This window comes from Erithacus rubecula (genome assembly GCF_903797595.1).
Source record: "Erithacus rubecula genome assembly, chromosome: 6".
NCBI classification, from domain to species: domain Eukaryota; kingdom Metazoa; phylum Chordata; class Aves; order Passeriformes; family Muscicapidae; genus Erithacus; species Erithacus rubecula.
In genome coordinates this window covers 16,521,976-16,542,862 of record NC_136688.1, presented here as the reverse complement: position 1 = coordinate 16,542,862, position 20,887 = coordinate 16,521,976, and the positions used below count along the sequence as shown (strand labels likewise).

The 20,887-nt window shown below is 42.5% G+C and overlaps 1 protein-coding gene across 1 annotated transcript; it reads right to left on the bottom strand.

The window, feature by feature from the left end:
* Positions 1-1,070: 1,070 nt before the first annotated feature.
* RCN1 (reticulocalbin 1) lies at positions 1,071-11,066 on the bottom strand. The gene is made up of 6 exons (XM_079309804.1): positions 10,738-11,066; positions 7,823-8,016; positions 6,124-6,302; positions 5,558-5,618; positions 3,170-3,369; positions 1,071-2,278 (listed from the first exon to the last, which is right to left on the bottom strand). Exons 1-6 carry the CDS (start codon positions 11,049-11,051, stop codon positions 2,171-2,173), a joined length of 1,056 nt encoding a protein of 351 aa, XP_079165930.1. The 5' UTR covers positions 11,052-11,066; the 3' UTR covers positions 1,071-2,170.
* Positions 11,067-20,887: the final 9,821 nt, after the last annotated feature.

Here is a 20,887-nt window from a genome sequence, read left to right as displayed (position 1 = left end):
TTGTTGGGACAGTGTCATGTTTAGCTGAGGGCAACAATGCTTAGTGTCTCAGCACCCAGCTCCCACTGAATTTCAACAAGAGTGAGCAAACAACCTTCCCCTGGGCTCCAGTGAAAATCCTTGGCTTAGGATCCAGTCTGAGCTGCAGTTTCACTTGCAGGAAACAAGAGGTTTTTGAGGTCTTTTAAGGTATTGTTTCCTGAAACAGCAGAAGATAATCTGAGTACATAGAGAGTACTGAAAATCTGTTAGCAAAATATGTTAGTTTGATAAAGATTGTCAGGATTATTGAGTACAATAAACCTTTCCAAATCCAAGCCATAAACAAAATATATAATCATTTACATGTGCCAAGATACAATTTTATTGCTTCCCAGATAACACTGCATTTAGGTTTTTATTTAACTTGAGGGTACTGTAAAAGCAAAACCAGTTCACTTTTATGACATCTGCCCTCCTGTATGTGAGGGGGAGAGGCAGGGATTTTTCAGAGACATTGCGGGCAATGTCATAAGAAGTACACCCCAAAAGCTCAGTAGTGGTGCCAGCAAACACATGTAATCTCTGTCAGACTCAGCAATCTAGATTTAATTATCTTGAACTGCAAGATGCAAAATATTCCACCACGGTCCTTCTATGACCTTATAAAAATGACACTGTTTACAGAGGTCCCAGTGCACTGTCTCCTGATGATTTTCACAAATGTGTTGAACTGCAGAAGTGTCTCACATCCTGGTAGTCCCAAAGCTCCCTCTGCATGGTTATGGGACCAGGGTGTGATGTTTTACACCAAACCTTCCAGGAACCTCCCACAAAATGCTGATGTGGAGACCTGATCTCCCAGTATTAGTGTCCAGAATAAATTCTAGTCACAGCAATTATGCATACTGCACTTCTTTTTTGCTTTTTTTATTTAATGAAGCAACAAAGAACAGTTGGTGCTGCATGTCCAGATGCTTTTAGAAATGACCACCCCAGTGCTTTGGGAACTACTGGCTTTAGAGGATTGGTTTGTGTTTTTACATCACCTCTCTGCTGATCTGTGTAACTGTTATTGCACCTTCACAGTATCAAAAAGAAGTATTGGTTTTATTGTGCTTATTTTAAAACCAGTACATTTAAAAACAACCAAACTTAGATATATAAAAATATACATGTAACAACTCACATTGTACAGTAAAAAAGAAAGCACCTGTGTGGAAAGCTTTCCCCCCTTTTTGGAAGGAGAGCTGTCTTTAGAGTTGCTTCAGTAACATGTACTTGTAAGTATATACACACAAACCCAGAAGTTCAGCCACACAAATCTGTCCTCTTCTGTGGCAGAGGAGACAGAAGGCCCAGAGGGGTGATGTGTCTCATTCTTTCTCCATCACAGAACTGCTGCCATTCACACTGTGTGAACAAGAGCAGGGCTCGGGTGAAGTGTGAAAAGAGGGAGATAAATCATGCTCCACGTGGCACAATCCCTCCCAGGAGCAGCAAAGCCAAGGGCCCACAAACACTTGTAGGTGTCCCTGTTGTCAGAAGGAGCAGCTGCCACTCTGGACTCTGCATCCTGGCTGGGAATGCCAGGGTCAGGGACAAGGGCCACCTGCACATCCTGTACATTATATCAGGAGCCAGGGGGCTGCTGGACTCTCCTGCAGCACCACTGACCCAGCTGGGACACAGAAACTGTGTGGAGACAAAGCTGGTATCAAACCCTTCTCTGGGCAGGAGGCTCACAGGGTTACCTCTAAATTCTTACATGCTATTAGCAAAGACAACTAAATAACTTAATGTTTGAACATTAGGGTTCTAATCCTAGGTGCATTTCACTATGGTAAAAGTGGGTATTTGAAGAAAATACTTGACTATTAAACATCTTTGCAATGTTTTTTTTTTAAGTGCCTTTTCCATGTCAGGCTCTAACCTATTCAGAAAAGTTACTTTCTTATTTTTTCAAAAATAAAACTGTAGTAATTATATATTGTATTTAATCACGTGAAAGGAGTAAGAAAGCTATTTCTATGTGGTTTCTGAGGTAAGAAGCTGGCATGTTAAAAATAATATTAATGCAAGTCATTCCCTTGTGAGTGTCCCTTGCCCATCTTCCCTCTAAGAGGGGATGGACAGGGTGATTTCAGTAAAGTGGACAAAAGATGTGTGGCACACCAGTTGGAACACTGCATCATAGTTCATCGTGGTTTCTTGTCAGGTCCTCCCCATAATTAGTAGCTTGACTTCCAACAAACATATTCCAGTTGTCTAGAACTTCCTCTTTTGTTAGTTTTTGATCCTGGTAGGAGGAAAACAAAACTTCTGTAAGAATATTTGCAAAACTAAGTCAAAGACACAGCAGCACAGACTTGTAAGAGCCCTGGGAAACAGTTCTTCATAGCAATCATTTGTAGCTGTCACAGTGAGTGAAATTTGGACCCCAGTGGAAGACAGAAGTCTCACAGGCTTCAATTCAGGCTTCAAATTGCTAATTGAAACTTCTTGGTAACAAACTCACTGCCAAGCAGTAGGAACAGTGGGTTAACAGTGGATTTCCTGGTACAGAGTTTTGCCCTTTGGTGGTTTGGTTCATCTTCCTGACAGTAAAAATGAAAATCCTCTGGAGCACTTAGTGGGAAATGGTTGCTTACATTAGAAATTTACACTTTCTGTGTCAGAGTATTTTGGCTTTCAGGTTCCAAGTTTGCTTGCATTACACTTCCGAAGATCACTATCTGGAATATATTGTTCCTCATCAGAGCCAGTGTTTAGGTGAAAGGTATGTGCTTTAATAGAGAACTGAGACTGGTTTTGCTACCCCTACATTTGAGTACAAGGGGTATCTAAATGTAGCTTTATTTTCCTCTTTTAGTTGATATCAACATATAAAAGTCATGACCACTCTTAAAGGAAAAAGAGGATTTTTGCTGGGTTAAAATGTCCAGGTTAAGATGACAATTTCTCATCTCACCTAATGACAGCAGGAGCATGTCTAGAGCTGATAAACTGCATTTTAATACTTTGTAATTCTTAACACTACAACTGAAACTGGCACTGAAACAAGAATCCACTAGCAATTCTAGCCTCTAAAGAAAAGTTATTAGGAATAAATTCTTGCAAGCTGGTATTTAAAAAAAATAGAAAACATCTTATATAACTTCTTTAAAAACAACACTGGAACACTACATACCTTGTCCACATCAGATTCATAGACTAAGTGCCTGGCTTCAGCTAGTGCATGATCATAGTCCTGGGGCAGGATCCAGTGCTGGATCTCATCTTTGTCCATCTTTCCATCCTTGTTGAGATCACGAAAATCTGAAAACTGCTCACGCTCTGTGATCACCCAGTCAGGCTCTGGTCCACCCTCCTCATTTGCAAACATATCAGCTGGAGAGGAAATAAGGGTCTTACTTGAGTCCTATTTACTTTGCAAATTAAGTACAAACTAAAGATATTTTCACAGAGACTGAACCTTTCACTCTTTGCACAGAAAATGAAATGTGGGGTGTAACAGAGCAGCTGTATCTTCTCTCAGGCCTATTTCTTCACTGGGTGATTCTGCCCATTTCACACTACCCTGTATCACACCTGTGCACTGCTGTGGGGCTAACAGGAGAGGTGAATGTTCAAAGGCCATTGCCTGAATTACAGAATGAACAAAATCCTCTAAGGATCTTTGGCTGAGTAGCAGTCATAAGCTTTAGTGCTAGGCTTGGTCACATGGGGAGAAAGCCATTTTATCTTGTCCCTGCCAGCAAATGTCTTTGTGGATAAGATCAGATTCCAGCCAGCAGAATGATCACAGGAAAAAAAAAAGGCACAGGGGAAATTTAGGCAAACAAAAATTGCTAAATGGAACTTGCAAGCATTTGTACTGCTTTTAGAGAAGTCTGTGTAGGAGACATTCAGCTGAGCAGATCAGTTCTCTTTAAACCATGCATTTTGGAAGCAGTTTGGACCACACCACAGTGGCAGCTGCATAACACAGGAGAGTGGCAGTGATTACTGAAACCAACTGACTTCTAAATGCTCTTTACATCACAGGGCTTTCCAAATCATGAGTCCCTGTCCTTCCTCTGGTCCCTGTGGCCAATCCTCTCCTGCTCATCAGGACTGCTCATTCCTCAAGCCTTAGAATTAAAGCCTGCTTTGTGATATTATTCCTCCCCAGAGCCTTTTGGTTCTCAAGGATGTACCCACATGGATGGTGGGAGGCTCAGAGGCTGGCTGGTATCTGTGGGAAATATAAATGCTGCATCCAAAGGCAGGAATAACCCCCCTGGCCCTGCAGTGTGAGGTTCACTGTCACTGCCCCCAGTGTCCCTGAAATACTCTGCATATAGAGAATTTGGTTCTCTCTGCTCAACGTTTTCATAGGTGTTTTGCTCCACTGCTTGTGTAAATCTAACCCAAATTTTTGGACTTCTTTTTGTTGCTCCTCATAAACTAGCAAAGAAGATATTTAGTTTTCTGTTGGTTTCTTAATCCCAACTTCATCAAAATTTTAAAAAATTACATCTGAGAAAGGAAAGCAGGAATATTTTAGGCATAGTTTTCTCAACTCATGAAGAAAACTTCAGACAACACATTCACTTTCTTTTTTCATTTTTTAAAGTGCAAATTATATTGTTTATTTGAAGCAAGTGACATGTCCTGTCAATTTGATTTTTATCATCCTTGCCAATGTGGGGTGATCGTGACTAGAACATTCTATGTTCCTATCTATAGAAGACAAGAAAAACCAGCATTCACATGGTAACAAATGTTGACAATTACCTTATAATTATATGTAGGTAATGTCACTGAATGAACTGAAATTACTGTGGAAATTATGCAGCTCTGTTATTTCAGTCATAGATGAATAGCATTCACTTTCTGGGCTAAATATAATTTACAAGGAACAGAACCCCCTGCCATTAATTAGTGTGTGTGTGTATATTGTTCCTGATTCTATGTGAAGTGATCTTTATAGCACCACTAGAAACAGAAAGGTTCACCCAACTTTGCACTAATGCCTTCTTAGTGCTACTTTCTGGATTTAAAACTCACCAGAATATAGTGTTATCATCACCACAGAAGTATGGGCTTTACTTACTAATTAAACTTGGAAAAAAGGTAGGGACAAGGTGAATTTTCTCTTTTTGCAATGGTTGCTTGCCAGGTGTTTTGGATATTTGGGAACCATCCAAACTTGGGAAAAGACAAATTCATTTTCCTATCCTCCTGCATTCCTAAACAATGCCTTCAAACAGCAGCTAACATGGTGTAATATACAAAGAATATTACCAAAAAATATGCCATAAAAATATTATTCCAGATTCTCTTTTGTTCTCATGTAACTCTTAGCTGAGTCAAATGAGAAAAAGAGGAGAATTTTCTGCTGTGACACATGAGGAACTTTTCCTGGTCATGTTGCTATCTCCCTAAAATGAAATTAAACTTTCTGAGCTGGACAGTTGGTGTAAAATATTTGAACTTAAACACAGAACTGTTCACTCTGGGTTGTTAATGTTGATTTGAGAGAAGATGGATAAATGGACTGGAGATTGTATAAGAAACAAGTAACAACACTTACCAATGTACTCATCTTGATCCACAAAACCATCCTCGTTTTTGTCTATGTCTTCTAAGGTTTCCTGGAAAACAATTTTGCATTAAAGTAATCAAGAAAAAACTGAGAGCTTTGACAACCTGCCTTTGATCATTTGATGTTCTGAGGCCCTGACCTGCCCCTGCACACAGTGAATGTACTCTCACTAAATCCAGTGTGACTATTGTTTACACAACAAATATACAAATATCCTTTCATGTTGAAAAAATTCCCTGTATGAAGGAACTGCTTATTTAGAGGCAGATACCAGCTTGCAGGAAACACTCAGCTGCTGCATATCAGCACACCCTGCTTTTACTTTGGTTTAAGTCTGTGCCCCAAGACTCTTTCTTGATTCCATTTAGGAGCCAAGTGCACTTTAAAAGTCTTTCTTATATTGAGACTTCTAAACCAAATGAGTATCATGAAAAGCACCCCTTTCTTTAGCTATTATGTGTGTCTCTTTCTAAACCCTGCCTGGAAAGGTTAGAGAAGCCTTTAAAGTTCATCCATAAAAGCAGAAACAGTGGCATTGGTTTTGCTTTGCTTACTAAGACAACAATGTTTTTCATGTGCTCAAACTCCTCTGGGTGAAGGAAAGCAGTGAACTCTTCACGAGTGGCAGCCAAGTCTCCATCCAGATCTGCAGCTTTGAATCGTCTTTCATCTCTGGGCAGCATTTTCTTAAAACTGTGCTGATCAGTTGCATCTTGGAATTCTTCTGGATTTTCTGCAAATGAATCAAGATCATCTCAGAAGTGTTTTCCATTAAAACATACTAGCAAAACAAAGCTGTTTGAGTCTAGAAATAAAAAGGTTTATTGCCAGAATAGCTAAATGGAAATTCTCTTCCCCATGAGGTTTTAAATTCAGGGGTCAAATACTTGGTTTGATTTTTAAAGTGACAGTTTAGAGGTAAATATCTAAGCAAGCCCTCTGTTGCAATCCAGAATCATGGATTTTGCAGTATTGTGTATTACCCCTCACAGATTTTTTTTTTTTTATCTGCCTTTACAAGCACCACTTAGTATTTGGGGTAGACTTCATTGACAGAAGTTTTCTTCTTCTTTAGGCATCAATATAATCCACACAACTTTTCAGTTTCAGGAAGAGCAAACCTTTCAGAAGGTGGCAGGCTGATTGAAATTACCTCAGTGCTACGCCTCTGCTACAGGGAACCTAACAATTATTTTCAGTTTAAAACAATGACATTTTTCCAGGATGTTCAGTGGCATAAAAGGAATGGTGTTTGATATAATTATTTAAATAGGATCATTAAACTGACTTTAAAAATGAAAAATACTTATAACAATTTCACAATTTGTATGTTGGAAGACAAATACAGGTGAAAAAGACTAGGCCAGGAATTACAGATGGGAATTTTCAGTATTCATTAGCACAAGCCCACAGTGCTGCTGCCCAAATCTTGGGGCTTAAAGGGAGCAAAAGCAAAGGGCTGAGAAGGGTTCCAGAGATAATTCTGTGTGTCAAATATTTCCTTTCACAAATTTAACAAACTCCATTTTAATCTAAGGTAGACTTTGGAATGATTACTGCTACAGAAAGCTTGCTCTAGAAACTGCCTCTGTGGTAGGTAAATATTGTCTTCTCATTTCCAGTAAGTATAAATGGTCAATTAATACTGATTTGTTGCTCTGTCAGTATTGCCCTTTAGCTTAAGTGATCTCTTCTCCTCCTCTTCCTTCATTAACTTATCAAAGCAAAGGGAACGTGGAGGGAATTCAGGTATATTTTTTAATAAATGTTTCTTTTGCGTGATTTGTTACAGATTTTCATTTGCAGTTGATCACAGTCTGAAGCACGTTATTCTGCAAGAATGATTTTAATCAATAACTTTGCCATAGCTTAGACACAGCCTAAATTTTTAACATCCAGACTTAAGATTTTAGAGACTAAATTCACAAATACAGTTAATTGGACAATAAATTATTTTTTAATTAAAGCACCCTTTTTAATGTTAAAAATTAATATATTTCTAACTGGAGACTGTAATTCAGCTGTGTCAGTATATTTAATGATACCTCTACAAAACCTTCTGTGTGCTGGTGACCTATGTGCAAAGGGCTGGAATAAATAACTAAAAAGTGCTTTTGACCTCTGATCATCTATAAAATTTAATGTGAGCTTCAAGAGTCCTAAATGTGACACCAAGCTCCTGTTGACTGCAAGGCAAGAAATCATATTTTATAATCTCAAAAAAGATCATACAATCTGAAAATGTTCTCTTACCTAGATAATAACCATAAGTGGCTTGCTTGTATTCTTCCCAGGCAATTTTATCATCCTTGTTTAGATCATAATCTTTCCAAACTTTGGCCACATTTTCATAGATGTAGCGTTTCTGTACTCGTTTAATCCAGGTTTTTAATTCCTCTGTTGTGATATAGCCATCTTTGTTGTCATCTATTCTATCCACAATCTTCCTGTGAAAAGAGATCAGCATCTTTATGAACTGGCAGAAACCCAAACTGCATGTCAGGTCAATTTTAGTAATCTTTATCTGGCCCTGATTGTCCAGAAAAATGGAGTGCCCTGGACTCCTAAAGTGTCCTACTGGTTAAGGCTTTCCTGCATTTTATACATCATCTTAAGGAATATTCAGCATTGCTACAAACAATTCAGAGGGACCTTGCACAACCAAAATCAGGGAGCAGAGAAAACCTGGCTTTCTTAGGCTGCGCTCCTACCTTAGGGGGATCTGTTCCTTACTGCCCACAGGGAGTGGCCATGCTCCTCAGAGCAGGAGACACCAATTCCACATCAGGACACAGTACCCAAACTTGCTGGAGACAACCAGGGCCAAAATCAGGATTTGATGGACACCTGTAGTTTCTGTTCTGGCTTTCCAGCAGGCTGACACCATGGTGAAGTGAGTTATATGACTGTGTAATGATAGGGATGTACACCAGGTACAGTCTCCCCCTCCATGCCTGTCCCTCCACTTTTTCTTTCCTTTATTCCCAATGGAACCAATGTTGCTGGTGCTGCCAGGAATGCCTGTCACTCACTAAAGCAATACCAAATCTGCAGCAGCAGGTCTCCAGCCACTGCTGGCAGCTGGGCTACAAACCTCTGTCCAGTGTAAAGCTGCCAGCCCCAAGCACTGCTGAAATCAGCAGGAGTGAAACACTCTGCACACAGCTGCAGTTAAAAGAAAAAAAAGGACAATGCTCTCTCTACCATTTATGTTCTCTGCAACTAATCTCCTGCAAGTAATCTGTCTGCAGTTGATACAATCCACCATTTTGGGGGTGAGCTTGTAAATTGGAATTGAGCACACCCAGAGCATCCTCCCTGGCTCCCTGGCACCCCCAGACTGGCTTTGGGCACATCAGCACCCTTCACCCTTTCTGTCTGCAGGTGCCCTGTGTCTCATCAGTGGCTGGCTCGTGCCATTGGAATACTCATGTGCCACTGGAATGCAGGGGTAAGAGCAGGAGCTGACTTGTCTAAATAGTAACTTGGCATTCAACAGGTGAGCTCCCTGAACCTCCAGGCAGCCACAGAACACAGGGATCTGCACTTTTAAACATCCTTTTCAATTCCACATCTCAGCTGTCCACAAAGAAACCACTCTTGGCCAACTGGAGCAGTGAAGCAATGTCTCTTCCCAAGCATTTGTGACAAAAGTGATTGCTGGAATGACAGCAGCAGCTTCTGCTGAACTTCCAGAAATCTTGTGTGAATCTGATGGTATCAGATTGAATTTATAAACATGCTGTTTCTGAGTTATGGGGCAAAAAAAGGGCTGCTGAATTTCCTTTCTGAATTAGTAAAGTGTAAATTAACTGATTAGAAAACTTTTTCTCTTTTGTATCAATCAATTGCCAGAGGTCCCTTTCCCTGCATGACAGACTCTATTTGTCACCAGATTTTCCCTACAATGAATTTGATTTCATTTGTTTAACTGGTATTTCTTTCTACTGCAAGGTATTAAATGATTATATTAGTAGCTCTTGGCAGTGTATAACATGAAAGAAGTCAGGACTGTGTACTGGAAAATGTTTAATGTATCCTTCTTTTCACCTGTGCCACTCCTATGGAAGGGGAGGCAGGGGCAATCTTAGTGGGAACATTCAGATATTTTAAACAATCTTCATGGTAACTACATTAAAGGATCTTTCTTCTATTCCTATTAAATTTAGTTCTGATTAGTGATCTGGCTTCCTGTAGGTGTAAAGGAGAGAGCAGTAGTAAAGTAAGGCATGGTCCCAGCATGGAAGTAACAGCAACTGAAACACTGCGAGCAAAGAAGTCACAAGTGGGAGAAAACACTTGAAATGGACTTGTAGCTGTAAAGAAGGAATGGTTAACTCGGTTAACACCGATCCTTTGTGGGCAGGTGTCCCGGGGCAGGGAGCTGCAGCAGCAAAGCCCTCGGAGCAGCTCCAACACCGGCCCAGCTCCCTCCCAGAGCCTTTTACTGAAACGGCAGGGGAGAGCCAAAAGCCGTGAATTGTCTGCTGCTCCTGTAAAAACCAGCGGGGGGTGAGAGAAGTCGAATCAGAGAGGTTCTATCCGCAGGCACTCTGGGGCACAGGGCACCGCAATGGGGTACAGGGAAACACTCTGGGGTACAGGATCCCACTCTGGGTACAGGGAAACACTCTGGGGTACAGGATCCCACCCTGGGTACAGGGAAACACTCTGGGGTACAGGATCCCACTCTAGGGTACAGGATCCCACTCTGGGTACGGGTCCCACTCTGGGGTACAGGGAAACACTCTGGGGTACAGGATCCCACTCTGGGGTACAGGATCCCACTCTGGGGTACAGGGAAACACTCTGGGTACCGGTCCCACTCTGGGTACGGGTCCCACTCTGGGGTACAGGATCCCACCCTGGGGTACAGAATCCCACTCTGAGGTACAGGATCCCACTCTGGGGTACCGGTCCCACTCTGGGGTACAGGATCCCACTCTCGGGTACAGGATCCCACTCTGGGTACCGGGTCCCACTCTGGGTACCGGGTCCCACTCTGGGTACCGGTCCCACTCTGGGTATCGGTCCCGCTGCACGGCCCCTCAGGCCGGGGAGGGTCCCGCTGTCCCCGCTCTCTCAGGCAGCCCCAGGCCGCCTCCTCCGCCCCGGGCCCACCTCGGGCCCTCCCCCTGCCACGTCTCCCGCCCGGGCCGGGCGCTCACCCCAGGCGCTCCCGGCTCTCCTCCGGGCTGAGCTGGTCGAAGCTCCGCGCCTCCTCCTTGCCCAGGAAGGCCTCGTGGTCGTACTGGAAGCCGGGCCGGTCCTCGTGCTGCGCGGCTGCGGGCCGGGCCCGCTCCTGCCGCGCCATGGGCTTGCCAAGCGCGCCCGCCGCCAGCAGCGCCAGCACGGGCAGCGCCCTCAGCGCCCCGCCGCCCGCCATGCCCCGCCGGCCCGGCTCCGCTGCCCCGCTCCGCTCCGCTGCCCGCCCGGCCCGGCACCGCCCCGCCCGGGCCCGCTCCGCCCCCGGCCCGGCCATTGGCAGCGCGCCCGGCCCGGCCGCGCCACGTCCGCACTGGGGCCCGGGCGGCGGGGCCGGGCTGCGGGCAGCGGAGCGGAGCGGAGCGGGGCAGCAGAGCCCTGACGGGGAGCCGGGACAGCGGACAGAGCCCTGACGGGGAGCCGGGACAGCGGACAGAGCCCTGACGAGGAACCGGGCAGCCGAGGGGCCGGGGCACCGGGCAGAGCCCTGACGCGGAGCCGGGGCCGCTCCGCTCGGCCAGCACCGAGCTCAGCCCGATTAACACCGCGGCGGCTCCAGCAGCGGCCCGGGGCTGTCCCGCCGCTGCTCGTTCATGCACAGCGCCACGGTGGTTTCTGCAGTCACCCTAAACCGCTTGGGAAAGGACTGAAGTTTGATTTTAACACAAACAAACAAACCCCTCCACGCTGCCCAATAGTCTGGGGAGGAAAGGATGCCAGCACTCTCACAAAGGATATTTACAGTGATGGGGTCACTGTCACCGTCACTATAGGGAAACCGACTTGGGATCCTGAAAATGTCGGGAAGGGGAAGCCCAAACCGTATGGCAAAGAAAAAGGTTTTGGTTTGTTTTGCCTCAAGTGAAATTTATTTTGTTCGCAGCTGCGAAAGTCTCTAGGCAGAGGTAATTGATCAGTTCCCAGTATGATTCATTTTCCTATGTTATACACGTCATTCACACTCAAGAAATAAAGAGTTAGAGAAGATTGTCGCTGTGTGCAGTACACCGCAGGTAATGACCCTGTTGCTGAATTCCCCCTATGGTGAGCTGTTCTCCACCAAGGCTGGTCTGTCCATCGTTACCGCGGATCTCAGGGTGTTCTGTTCCCAAATGCAACAAGTGTTTTGTCAGCCCGGCCCGCAGGGTGTCCAAACCCCTCTGCTGTGGGGTGTGCCACTGACATGGATGTGCAGCACACCACAGCTTCCCCTTGTGCTGCTGTTACACCGAACTCCTTTGGGACTCAGCCTCAGCTCATCTGCTCAGCTGTGTTTGAGTTTCCGAAGCTGCTGAGATGTAATCCTTCCGCTGTGTTTGCATTTGTTTGTTTGTTATTAAGCATACACCTTAAAGGGTTTTTTTAACATTTAATATTCACGACTCTCATATTTGTGCAATAATTCAGATATGGCTCTTTTGTGTATCTTGGTCTAATATTCTCTCTCTATTCCTACATCTATAATATTGTTTTTAACATTATTTCAGAGGTGGGTTTGTGCTGAGGTGCTGAATCTTTAGCTTGCATAAGCACAAGTGCTGGAATGTGCTGCTAGTTAAGAGACAAATCATTTGCATGGGTAACAGGTAGCTTTTACCACCCATTCACCCCATCAGTGTTGTAATCAAACATCAGCTTGATGCTCAATCTTAGCAGCAGAGGGATATAAAGTTATTTGAGGGATGTGGGAAATGAATTTCTGTGTTTTGTTGTCAGAACAATTTCGAGTCATTTCTGTGAGGAGAGCTGCAGTAAGAGCAGTGCAGAACAGGCTAAGTGTATACATGGTCGCTCACTGGAAAGCCTCCAGACACTGGATTTTTTTTTTTTTTTTTTTTTTTTTTTTTTTTTTTTTTTTTTTTTTTTTGCCTCAGGGATGTGGGTTCTGCCCATCAGAACATTTAAATTTTGCCCTGTGTTTGGGTTCCAGTGAGAACAAGCCCTGAAATGCAGTGGTCTTATGAAAGATGGGAAATCGTGAGTGTTGTGATCTCTCCAGACTTGGTTCGGGACCATTGGTAATAACAATAAAGATTTGATTGATCCAATATGACTTTTTGTGGAAAAGGAATGATATTGCCATTACTTGTCCTTATAGGGCTGAAGTCTGAGATTGTAATGCTGGGAATAGGCTGCACATTGAGCCAGAGCAGTTGTTGATCTGGTCAGTCTTAGCATTGCCAGATCTTTATATCACTCAGATTAACATTTACAGATTTTGCTGTTGGGCTGTCGTGACCCTGAACCCTCAATCCTCTGTGAAGACATGCCTTCAGCTCCTTTTACTAATTCACAGAATGGTAGTTTTCTCTTAAGTCCTTTATCCACTATGCCTGTTTCTTAGAATATTTGTATTATCTGGTTTAGAGATATAACTTTGAACATCTCTGAGAGAAACTTACTGCTCTTGAATAATTAGTTTTAGAGTTTGTGGGGCTGTTTTCACCATCCACACTTCTTTCAGTAATGCATCTGTGCTTTATACACATAAGGTTTATTTGAAACATTGCAAAATACCAGATCTGCAACATCAACAATGTTTTTTAGCAATATATTTATGCAGGAGCAGGCATGCTGGGTAGTTCATAAGCTTTTAATGAAGCGCTGGCAGATATTAGGGTTTTATGGGCTGGAAAACAGTGCAAATCAAAGAGCTTTGCTTACTGTTTATAGCATTTTTCCTCTGAATCTAACAATATTTATCTCACTTTTTCCATCTTGCATTTTGCTCTTCACATATTTACTTTCACTGATATATTTAAAGCCAACAAACTATTTTGTATGAAATACATGTCGAGTTACAATGCTCCTGTCACTGTGGACGTCCAGTAGCCAGGATAAAGCCTGAGATGATTTATTTCACATCTCCTTTTGCCTTCAGTCTGCCTTTATCCTACACATATCTTGCATCTTTAGCCAGTGTTTCTGGACATCATTAATTGTGACTTCCCTGAGGCTGTGCAAATGGTCCCTAAGGGCTGCTGTGCTTTCTGTCTGCCTGCTGCCTCTTGTCATGCTTCTAGTAGCAAAGCTCTTCTCAGAGCATTCCTCTGTGTTTTTCTAGTTCTAGCTGCTAAAATAGCCAAAATATTTGATGGCATTGTAGTGTTATGGTACTACTAGGAAGTAAAAATGTTTGTCTGAGAAAAGCAGATGATTTCTAAGTAAACAAAAGAAGTTGTTTTTCTAAGAAGCTACAAATAGAAAAGGTAGCATTTTTTTCTCCTGAATTCCACTACAGTTTGTAAATCCAGAATAGTTGCAATATTTCTCAGAAATACACAGAAAATATGGTTGGTTTGAATGGATATGAGACTTGTGTATCCCACCTCAAATTATATTATAGAAACATATTTTGTGCTTTTTCAGAATTGTATTTTACATTAGTTAGCCCAACGAGGTTTACTCAGGTCGTAGTATCAGCACTATTTTTTAAAACTTTAAAACTATATTTTAAATCTTTTCCTGAGGACACAGAAAACCTTCTTCAAACTTGTTATAAAGTTTTCATTGACACCAGTAGACTCCACTCAAGCTGCTTACTGTGCAGCTGTATTTTGTTGGAAATGTAACAGCATCAGTATTTCAGAGTGAGCTTTTAATATCTAATTTACTTTGTATGACCTAACATTAGCTACCCTGTGTTTGTACTTCTGCTGGCTTCAGCTTGGGTGTACAAGTGTAAATGGACTGTAACTTTTGTCTCAGCTCCTGGGAAACCACTCAGAGCACAATCAGATCCCAGGCTGCAAACAGCAGCAGAAACTTTGCAGGAAAGAAAAAGGGGAATTTTCAGAGACCACTTTGATTAGACTTAGTTGTGGCTTGTCCAGACCAGCTGCTTCATCACAGCACTGTATCTCTTGTCTTTTTCTTAGCATGGGTGTCATCTGCATCACTCTCTCCTCCTTCTCTTCTATCCATCTTTTTGTGCCTAGTTCCCAGAAGAAAGTTTCATCACATAATCTAGCCAAAATAATCGTGGCCTGTGCTATCAACTAAGCTGACAATCTCATGTGCTCTGTCTGATACACCACTTCTTCTTCTCTTTGCCTTTTTCGTCTGCTTATACTCCAAACTCTTTGGCAGAAATTTCCACTGTTCCTGCTGGTTGGTTTCTGCTTATTACAACTGGTGACTGTTTCCACTGATTTTCTACTGAGCCTGTGCAGTGTCTCTCTTCACTTGGTCCTTAAGGTGTCAATAACCATAGTTAACAACAGTTTTGGAGCACTCCTGAAGTTTTTCTCTTATTAGGAATCTTTGTGATGAGTGGGGTTTTTTTTTGAACATGTACATTTTCAAGTGTATAAAAAGATTCTTTGCTTCTGACAGCGTGAATCCGTGCTCTGTATGTGCAATTTGCCCTGGTAATTACTTATGTATGGTGATAACCATAGCAACATCCCAGGTAGATAATGTCATGCAAATTACTGCAGCTCCAGGGATGGAAGATGTTAATACAAGTGTGTACTTGCACTCCTGGTCTTCAACATTTTGCAGTGACTTTCCCTTTCCCTCCTGGTTTAAAATTTCCTTTCCTCACTCTGTGATTGGGAAGCAAAAGAAAAACCTCTTGCCATGTTTCTCATTGGTATTCACAGAGGGAGGGGGGAGGCCAGACCTTCAATGTTTCTGTCATGAATAATTTTGTATGCACAGTGGAAATTCCACAGTGTATGTAGGGCATAAAAGCCTGGAGACTTGGATACACTGCTGGGCCTGTTGTGCTTAAACCCAAGTTCCTGTGTCTGCAAACAAGGACTGTGAACACGTGGGGGTGGAATTGCAGCCACAGATGTTTGGACTGAGGTGTAAACGTCCTCAAATCAGTTACAGAAGATGCAGGAGAGCAGCTTGTTCCTCAAAACAGACACTGCTGTAGCCGAATACTTATCAGGGCCCATGAATTGTTACTGAAATGAGGAAATAGCAGAGAATGAGCTAGCAACAGTTATCCCTTGTTTGGTCATAAGCAAGAGCAACAACAAAAAAAAAATCTGTAGGAGAGCTGATGTACATTAGTTCTTGTATGGCCTTAGAACCCGGGGTGTATGAAAATAAGGTACAACTAGAGTGCTTTGTTAAAGATATAGAAAAAGCAGACAAGGAAATTGGTTAAGTGAAGATTTGCTTTTTTTTTTTTTTTTTTTTTTTTTTAATTTTTATGAAGAATGAAATTGTTTCTGAATTTGTTTTCCTTTGGAGTTAAATAGTGAGAATGTGGTTTTAGTGCTGATGTTGCTGAATTACTGAAAGCTGCACTGCCCTGGCCTTTAAAAGAGATAAAGAGATAAAAGAGAGTGGTGATTTGTGGAGAGTGACAGAAAGACTGGTGCAGGCAACCACAGGCACAGCTACATCACAGTTTATAGGGGACACAGTCCCAAAGCAGGCTGTGCTGCTCAATGGGCCAGCACTGAACAGTCTCCATCATAAAAACATGGTCTGCCTCAAACAGAGCCATGAGGGAGAGTGCAAACAAAATTAATGAAGTCACTGAGAAATTGTATTTGTGCTAGAGGTAGTAGACATAGAGAGTGTTAATTAACTGGAGATTAAAATACTGCTAATCTATATCCCTTGATATCTGTACAGGAGGGTTTGCCACTCTTACAGGTCTGTCTGCAAATCCCAGATTGTAAGGTTTAATCTTTTCCCCTATAATTTCTCTGTGGTTTGACAATGCAGTACTGTGCCCAGTGGTGGCACTGAGCACTGTCCAGCTGTGCCAGCCTCCCAAGCAGTGCAGTTTGAAAGGTGCCCATGTTCAGGTGATCCACTTTGTTGCCAATTCTTGCCACAGCACCTGAAGTTATTAACACCCCTGATCTAGACTGGAGTTTTTCTTCCAGAGAAAACCACCTGTTAGAATGCCTACATAAGAAAAAACAAACTGCACCAGAAAGAAATATGTAAGGTCAGGATTTTTAATCATCTGACAGAAACTATTGAACCTAATTATCTTGCCTGTCTGCCTACTTTGCACTTAATAGATATTTCTTTGTCATATCTATTTTCAGCATGTGATTGTCTGAGAATGGACTCTCAAAACCCAAATCACATCAAAGAGAGCAGCACCTTGGAATTGCAGGGATAGCCAAACTGAGGTGCTGGCAAGTTAAATACACACTTGCTCAAAATAGAATTTGTAATAACTGCACTGCTAGACCTACTGAAACCTTGTTCATAGGCCAGTTTCTGACCAGTACCAGAGTCAGAGAAAACATCTGACTGCAGTTATCAGTCCTCTGCTACCCATGGCCAGATGTCTTCTTCAGGACTGAACTGGCCTCCTCTTAGGGGATCGTGGGGATCAACACCAGAATAATTTTTGTTTCCTAGTGGCTTTGTTGTGCATGTCTCTATGGTTTTGATTTATTGCTGTTATTCACACAGTGAGGTATGGTTAACAATGTTTAAGAGCAAAAAGGCTGCAAGCAACCTAGGAATGTCTGAGCAGTGGTGTCAGCTGTTAATGAAACTTGTAGCAATTTAAGATTCTAAAAGTTCATCTCAGAATCTGCTGACATTGCAAAGCATCCCTCAGAGCTGCAATTCCATTCCAACACAGAGGAAAAAAGAGTGCATGGGAGAAGATCTGTCTAGGTTAATGCCACATGTAGGACTAGTGTTGGATTTAGTGACTCTCATTCCCTGCTCTAGTGAGTGTGCTGCTTTCCTCCACCACATTTTTTGGTTTGCTTCTAGCTGACCACACTAGGGGAACCTGCCAGCATGTGAAATCCTGCTGTATTAGCTAGCTGGGCAGTTTGTATTTAACAGGTGGGTATGTATTATCAACAAGCAAAGGAAATATAGCATCAAATTCCTATGTCTAAAAGGCAAGTGTTTAACAAGCATTATTTGATGTACATGATTTTATTTACAGTCTTTTCTCCACCCTTTTTCTGCCTCAGCAGTTGCTCACCTTTTCTGCTTTATGACACAGAGTTCAAGGATACATTGCATTATCATCAGTGGAGAGAAATTGGCTTGTATTAATAAAAATTGTAAAACCAACCCTACAATAAACCCTGATTTGGGCCACAACCTCTGATTTCTCAGATGCAGCAGTGAAACACAACCCACAGCTCTCAGTGAACATTTTTAACCCAGGGTTAAAATCTCCATATGCAAAGGTCAGGTGTAGAAAGGACTCATCACAGGGCTGAGAGATGCACAAGTGCTGTAGCTGCAGAGCAGCCTGGAGTGGAGATATCCAGGGGAATGGAGGAACTTGGCTTTCTATCCTGGCTCTTTCATAGGGCAAAGGGGTCTTCTCAATGTCCACCAAAATCAGCTGAAAGCATCTTGGTACTTTGTTTTGTCAATAATGTAAAGCAAAGCTTTTAGGGTAGGAAGTGCAGTATGCTGGAAGCAATGTGAATTCCTTTTGCTCCTTTTTGCATCACTAATTTTTATTTATCACACAAAATCATAAACTGCACATAAACTTAAATGCAGATATAATGTACATAACTATGATAATAGAGAAGCCATGCTCCTTTAACCAGACAGAAGAAATAGAAATAGACACATTGAATGAGTTCTCCTCAGTGGAATGTTCAAATTCCTTATTTTTTTCCAAAGCTTTAAATTCGAACTTGTCTGTTAAGGATAAAAGTATAATTACATTAAAATGTGCTTTCAAAGGACAAAACATCAACTAAATTTCTTCAGACAACAGCATATGAATGTCCAAAGACTTGGTTGAAAGCCTTTCACACAGGGCCTTGCACTCGATATCTTTTCCCAGTTTCGTTGGAGATTGGCTGTTTGGAATTTACAAACCATTCAAACAGAAAACACAACACAACTACAGTTTTGAATGTGTAAAAATAGCACTCCTGTAAGTTAAGTTAGCTGCTTAAAACTATTAATTAAGGGAAGTCTATGTTTCCAGTTATTGTTTTGTTTTGTACAAGGTCACAGCACACCAGGGCTTAACCAAAAACAAGTACAGCCAAAGCAGATAGGCAAAGCAAAAACACCTATGGAAAAACATTGGCTAGTGCCTGAATTGTGAAGTGCATATTGAAATAAACTGAGTTATCAGCTGAAACTGGCTACAGGATAGTTGCAAATGTCAATGAAGAAACAAGCTCATTCTTTGCCTGTGAAGTAGCATTGGAACACATCCTATATGCAATCTACATTTAAATGTACATATGGGATTACCTTCTAGGTTGTGAAACAGAATCATGCAGGCAACAAACATTTCATCTTGGGTCTTCTGTGAGTGAAAACTGTTGTGTCAAATGTGGTTAGATTAGTAAGGTTGATGGGCTTTATTCAAGGTTCCTAGAATTTATCTGCCAAGCATAAATAATTATTTAACAACTAATAGGGCGAGGCCAGAAATATAATAGCTTTTATGTTGAAATTAACATCAACTGATCTGTAGACATCTGCTAAGCAAGCCAAATGTGGTCTATGTGCTGTATGTTTTGCCTCACTGCCTCAAAATAACAAGCAGTGCTTATATTTGTAGGGGCAGTTTTCCTTGTTGAAGTGGAAAAAAAAAATGTTCTGATAGAAAATCACTTGCACTGTTAGGATCAAATGTGTGATGAACATTAAATAGCCCTACAAATTTAAATAATGCTCGATGTTGAGATTTCAACCTTGCAAATGCTCATTTCCTGATGTGTGCTTACTGTGGTTTGGAGAGAAAGGAAAGTTCTTTCTTGTTAGAAAGAAAACAAAGTATCACCCAGTATATTCCAGCTCTTAGCTGTTTCAGCTTTCTGGAGCTCAGTAAATGTGGGAGCCTGGGCTCCAGTGATTTTATTTTTTTCCCATAATGACCAGAAGGGTGAAGGAATTCTAAGAAACACCACAGCATTGAGAAAACCTGAAAAAGTTCCAAGCAGCAAAGTCCCTTTGCAAGCAGATACTGGCTGTTGCCTTGCAGGGACCTGCATTGTGTGTGTAAGTGTTTGGGTGCTGTGGATGCCAGAACAGAAACTGTGCTTCCTTTCCTTGAGAGCACCACTGTTGGCATGGCCTCTTTGCTTTGCTGCCTGTTGCAGTTTGTCTGCTTTCAGGGCCAGCCATTCAATCTTTGGCATCTTCCCTAGAGGTCTTGGCCTTTCCTCTGTTTTAAAAGTATTAGAAGGAGGTTGAATTGCTGAGTGGGGAGTGTAATCTTTGTGAGGCCAAGTCTAAAGATGTTAGTAAGCTCAAAGGGCTGCACTGGCAATTTACTGTGTACTATGCAGGAATGAATGAGACACTCATATTCATTGTGCTTATGTATGCTCAAGTTCTTTATGTCCATATTTAGATCCATTAACACGATGAGATTAAGCCAACTTGAATTTCTCGACTGAACAAAGCACTAAATGGCAGAGCCTCAACAACAGACCCCATAGATGTGTAGTACCAGCAGCAGCATGACTAACACTGGCCTGAGATGCTGTGGGGTTTTGGCAGTGGCACAGAAGACACTGTTCTGAACAAGCTGGATTCCCTTTCGTGCAGGAGCCTTGGCACCAACCTCCCTGTAAGCTGGCTCAGGCTTTTCTGGGGGCACTGGAGGCTGGGCTCTGTGCTGGACTCAGTGTCTCTGCCCCAGGCTTTCCTGAATATCAGACTGCAGCCTCAGGCTGCTCTGGTTCACCCTGCCAGGAGTGCCTGGGAATCTGTGTGCCAGCTGGGCTAGCCAGAACACACAGTGCTCCAGCCAAAGTCAACTTCCCCCTGTGAGGGTGACCTCAGTGAGGAAATGTCAGATGCTGCCTGGGCCAGTTTTCAAACCACACCTCACCTTTCCCAGCAGGGATTTCCCCAGAAGGTAAGTGGCAGAAATCATGTCCTGTGCTGGCAACTCCAGAGGACAGAGTTAGAGAAATAGGACAAAACATCTGGAGGAAGAGAGCTCCTGCATTCCAGGCAGATCATGAAGCAATAGAAGCTTAGAATGGTTTGAGTTGAAAGGGACCTCCCGGGGATCATCTAGCTCCAAACACCTGCCATGGGCAGGGACACTTTCACCAGAAGCCAGGTTTTAGACTGTGATATTTTTCTTCACTGCTTCAAAGCACAAATGATGAGAAGGAAGAAATTCTGTTTGCAAAGGTGTCATCTTAGCTTTCTGTATTGAAGTCG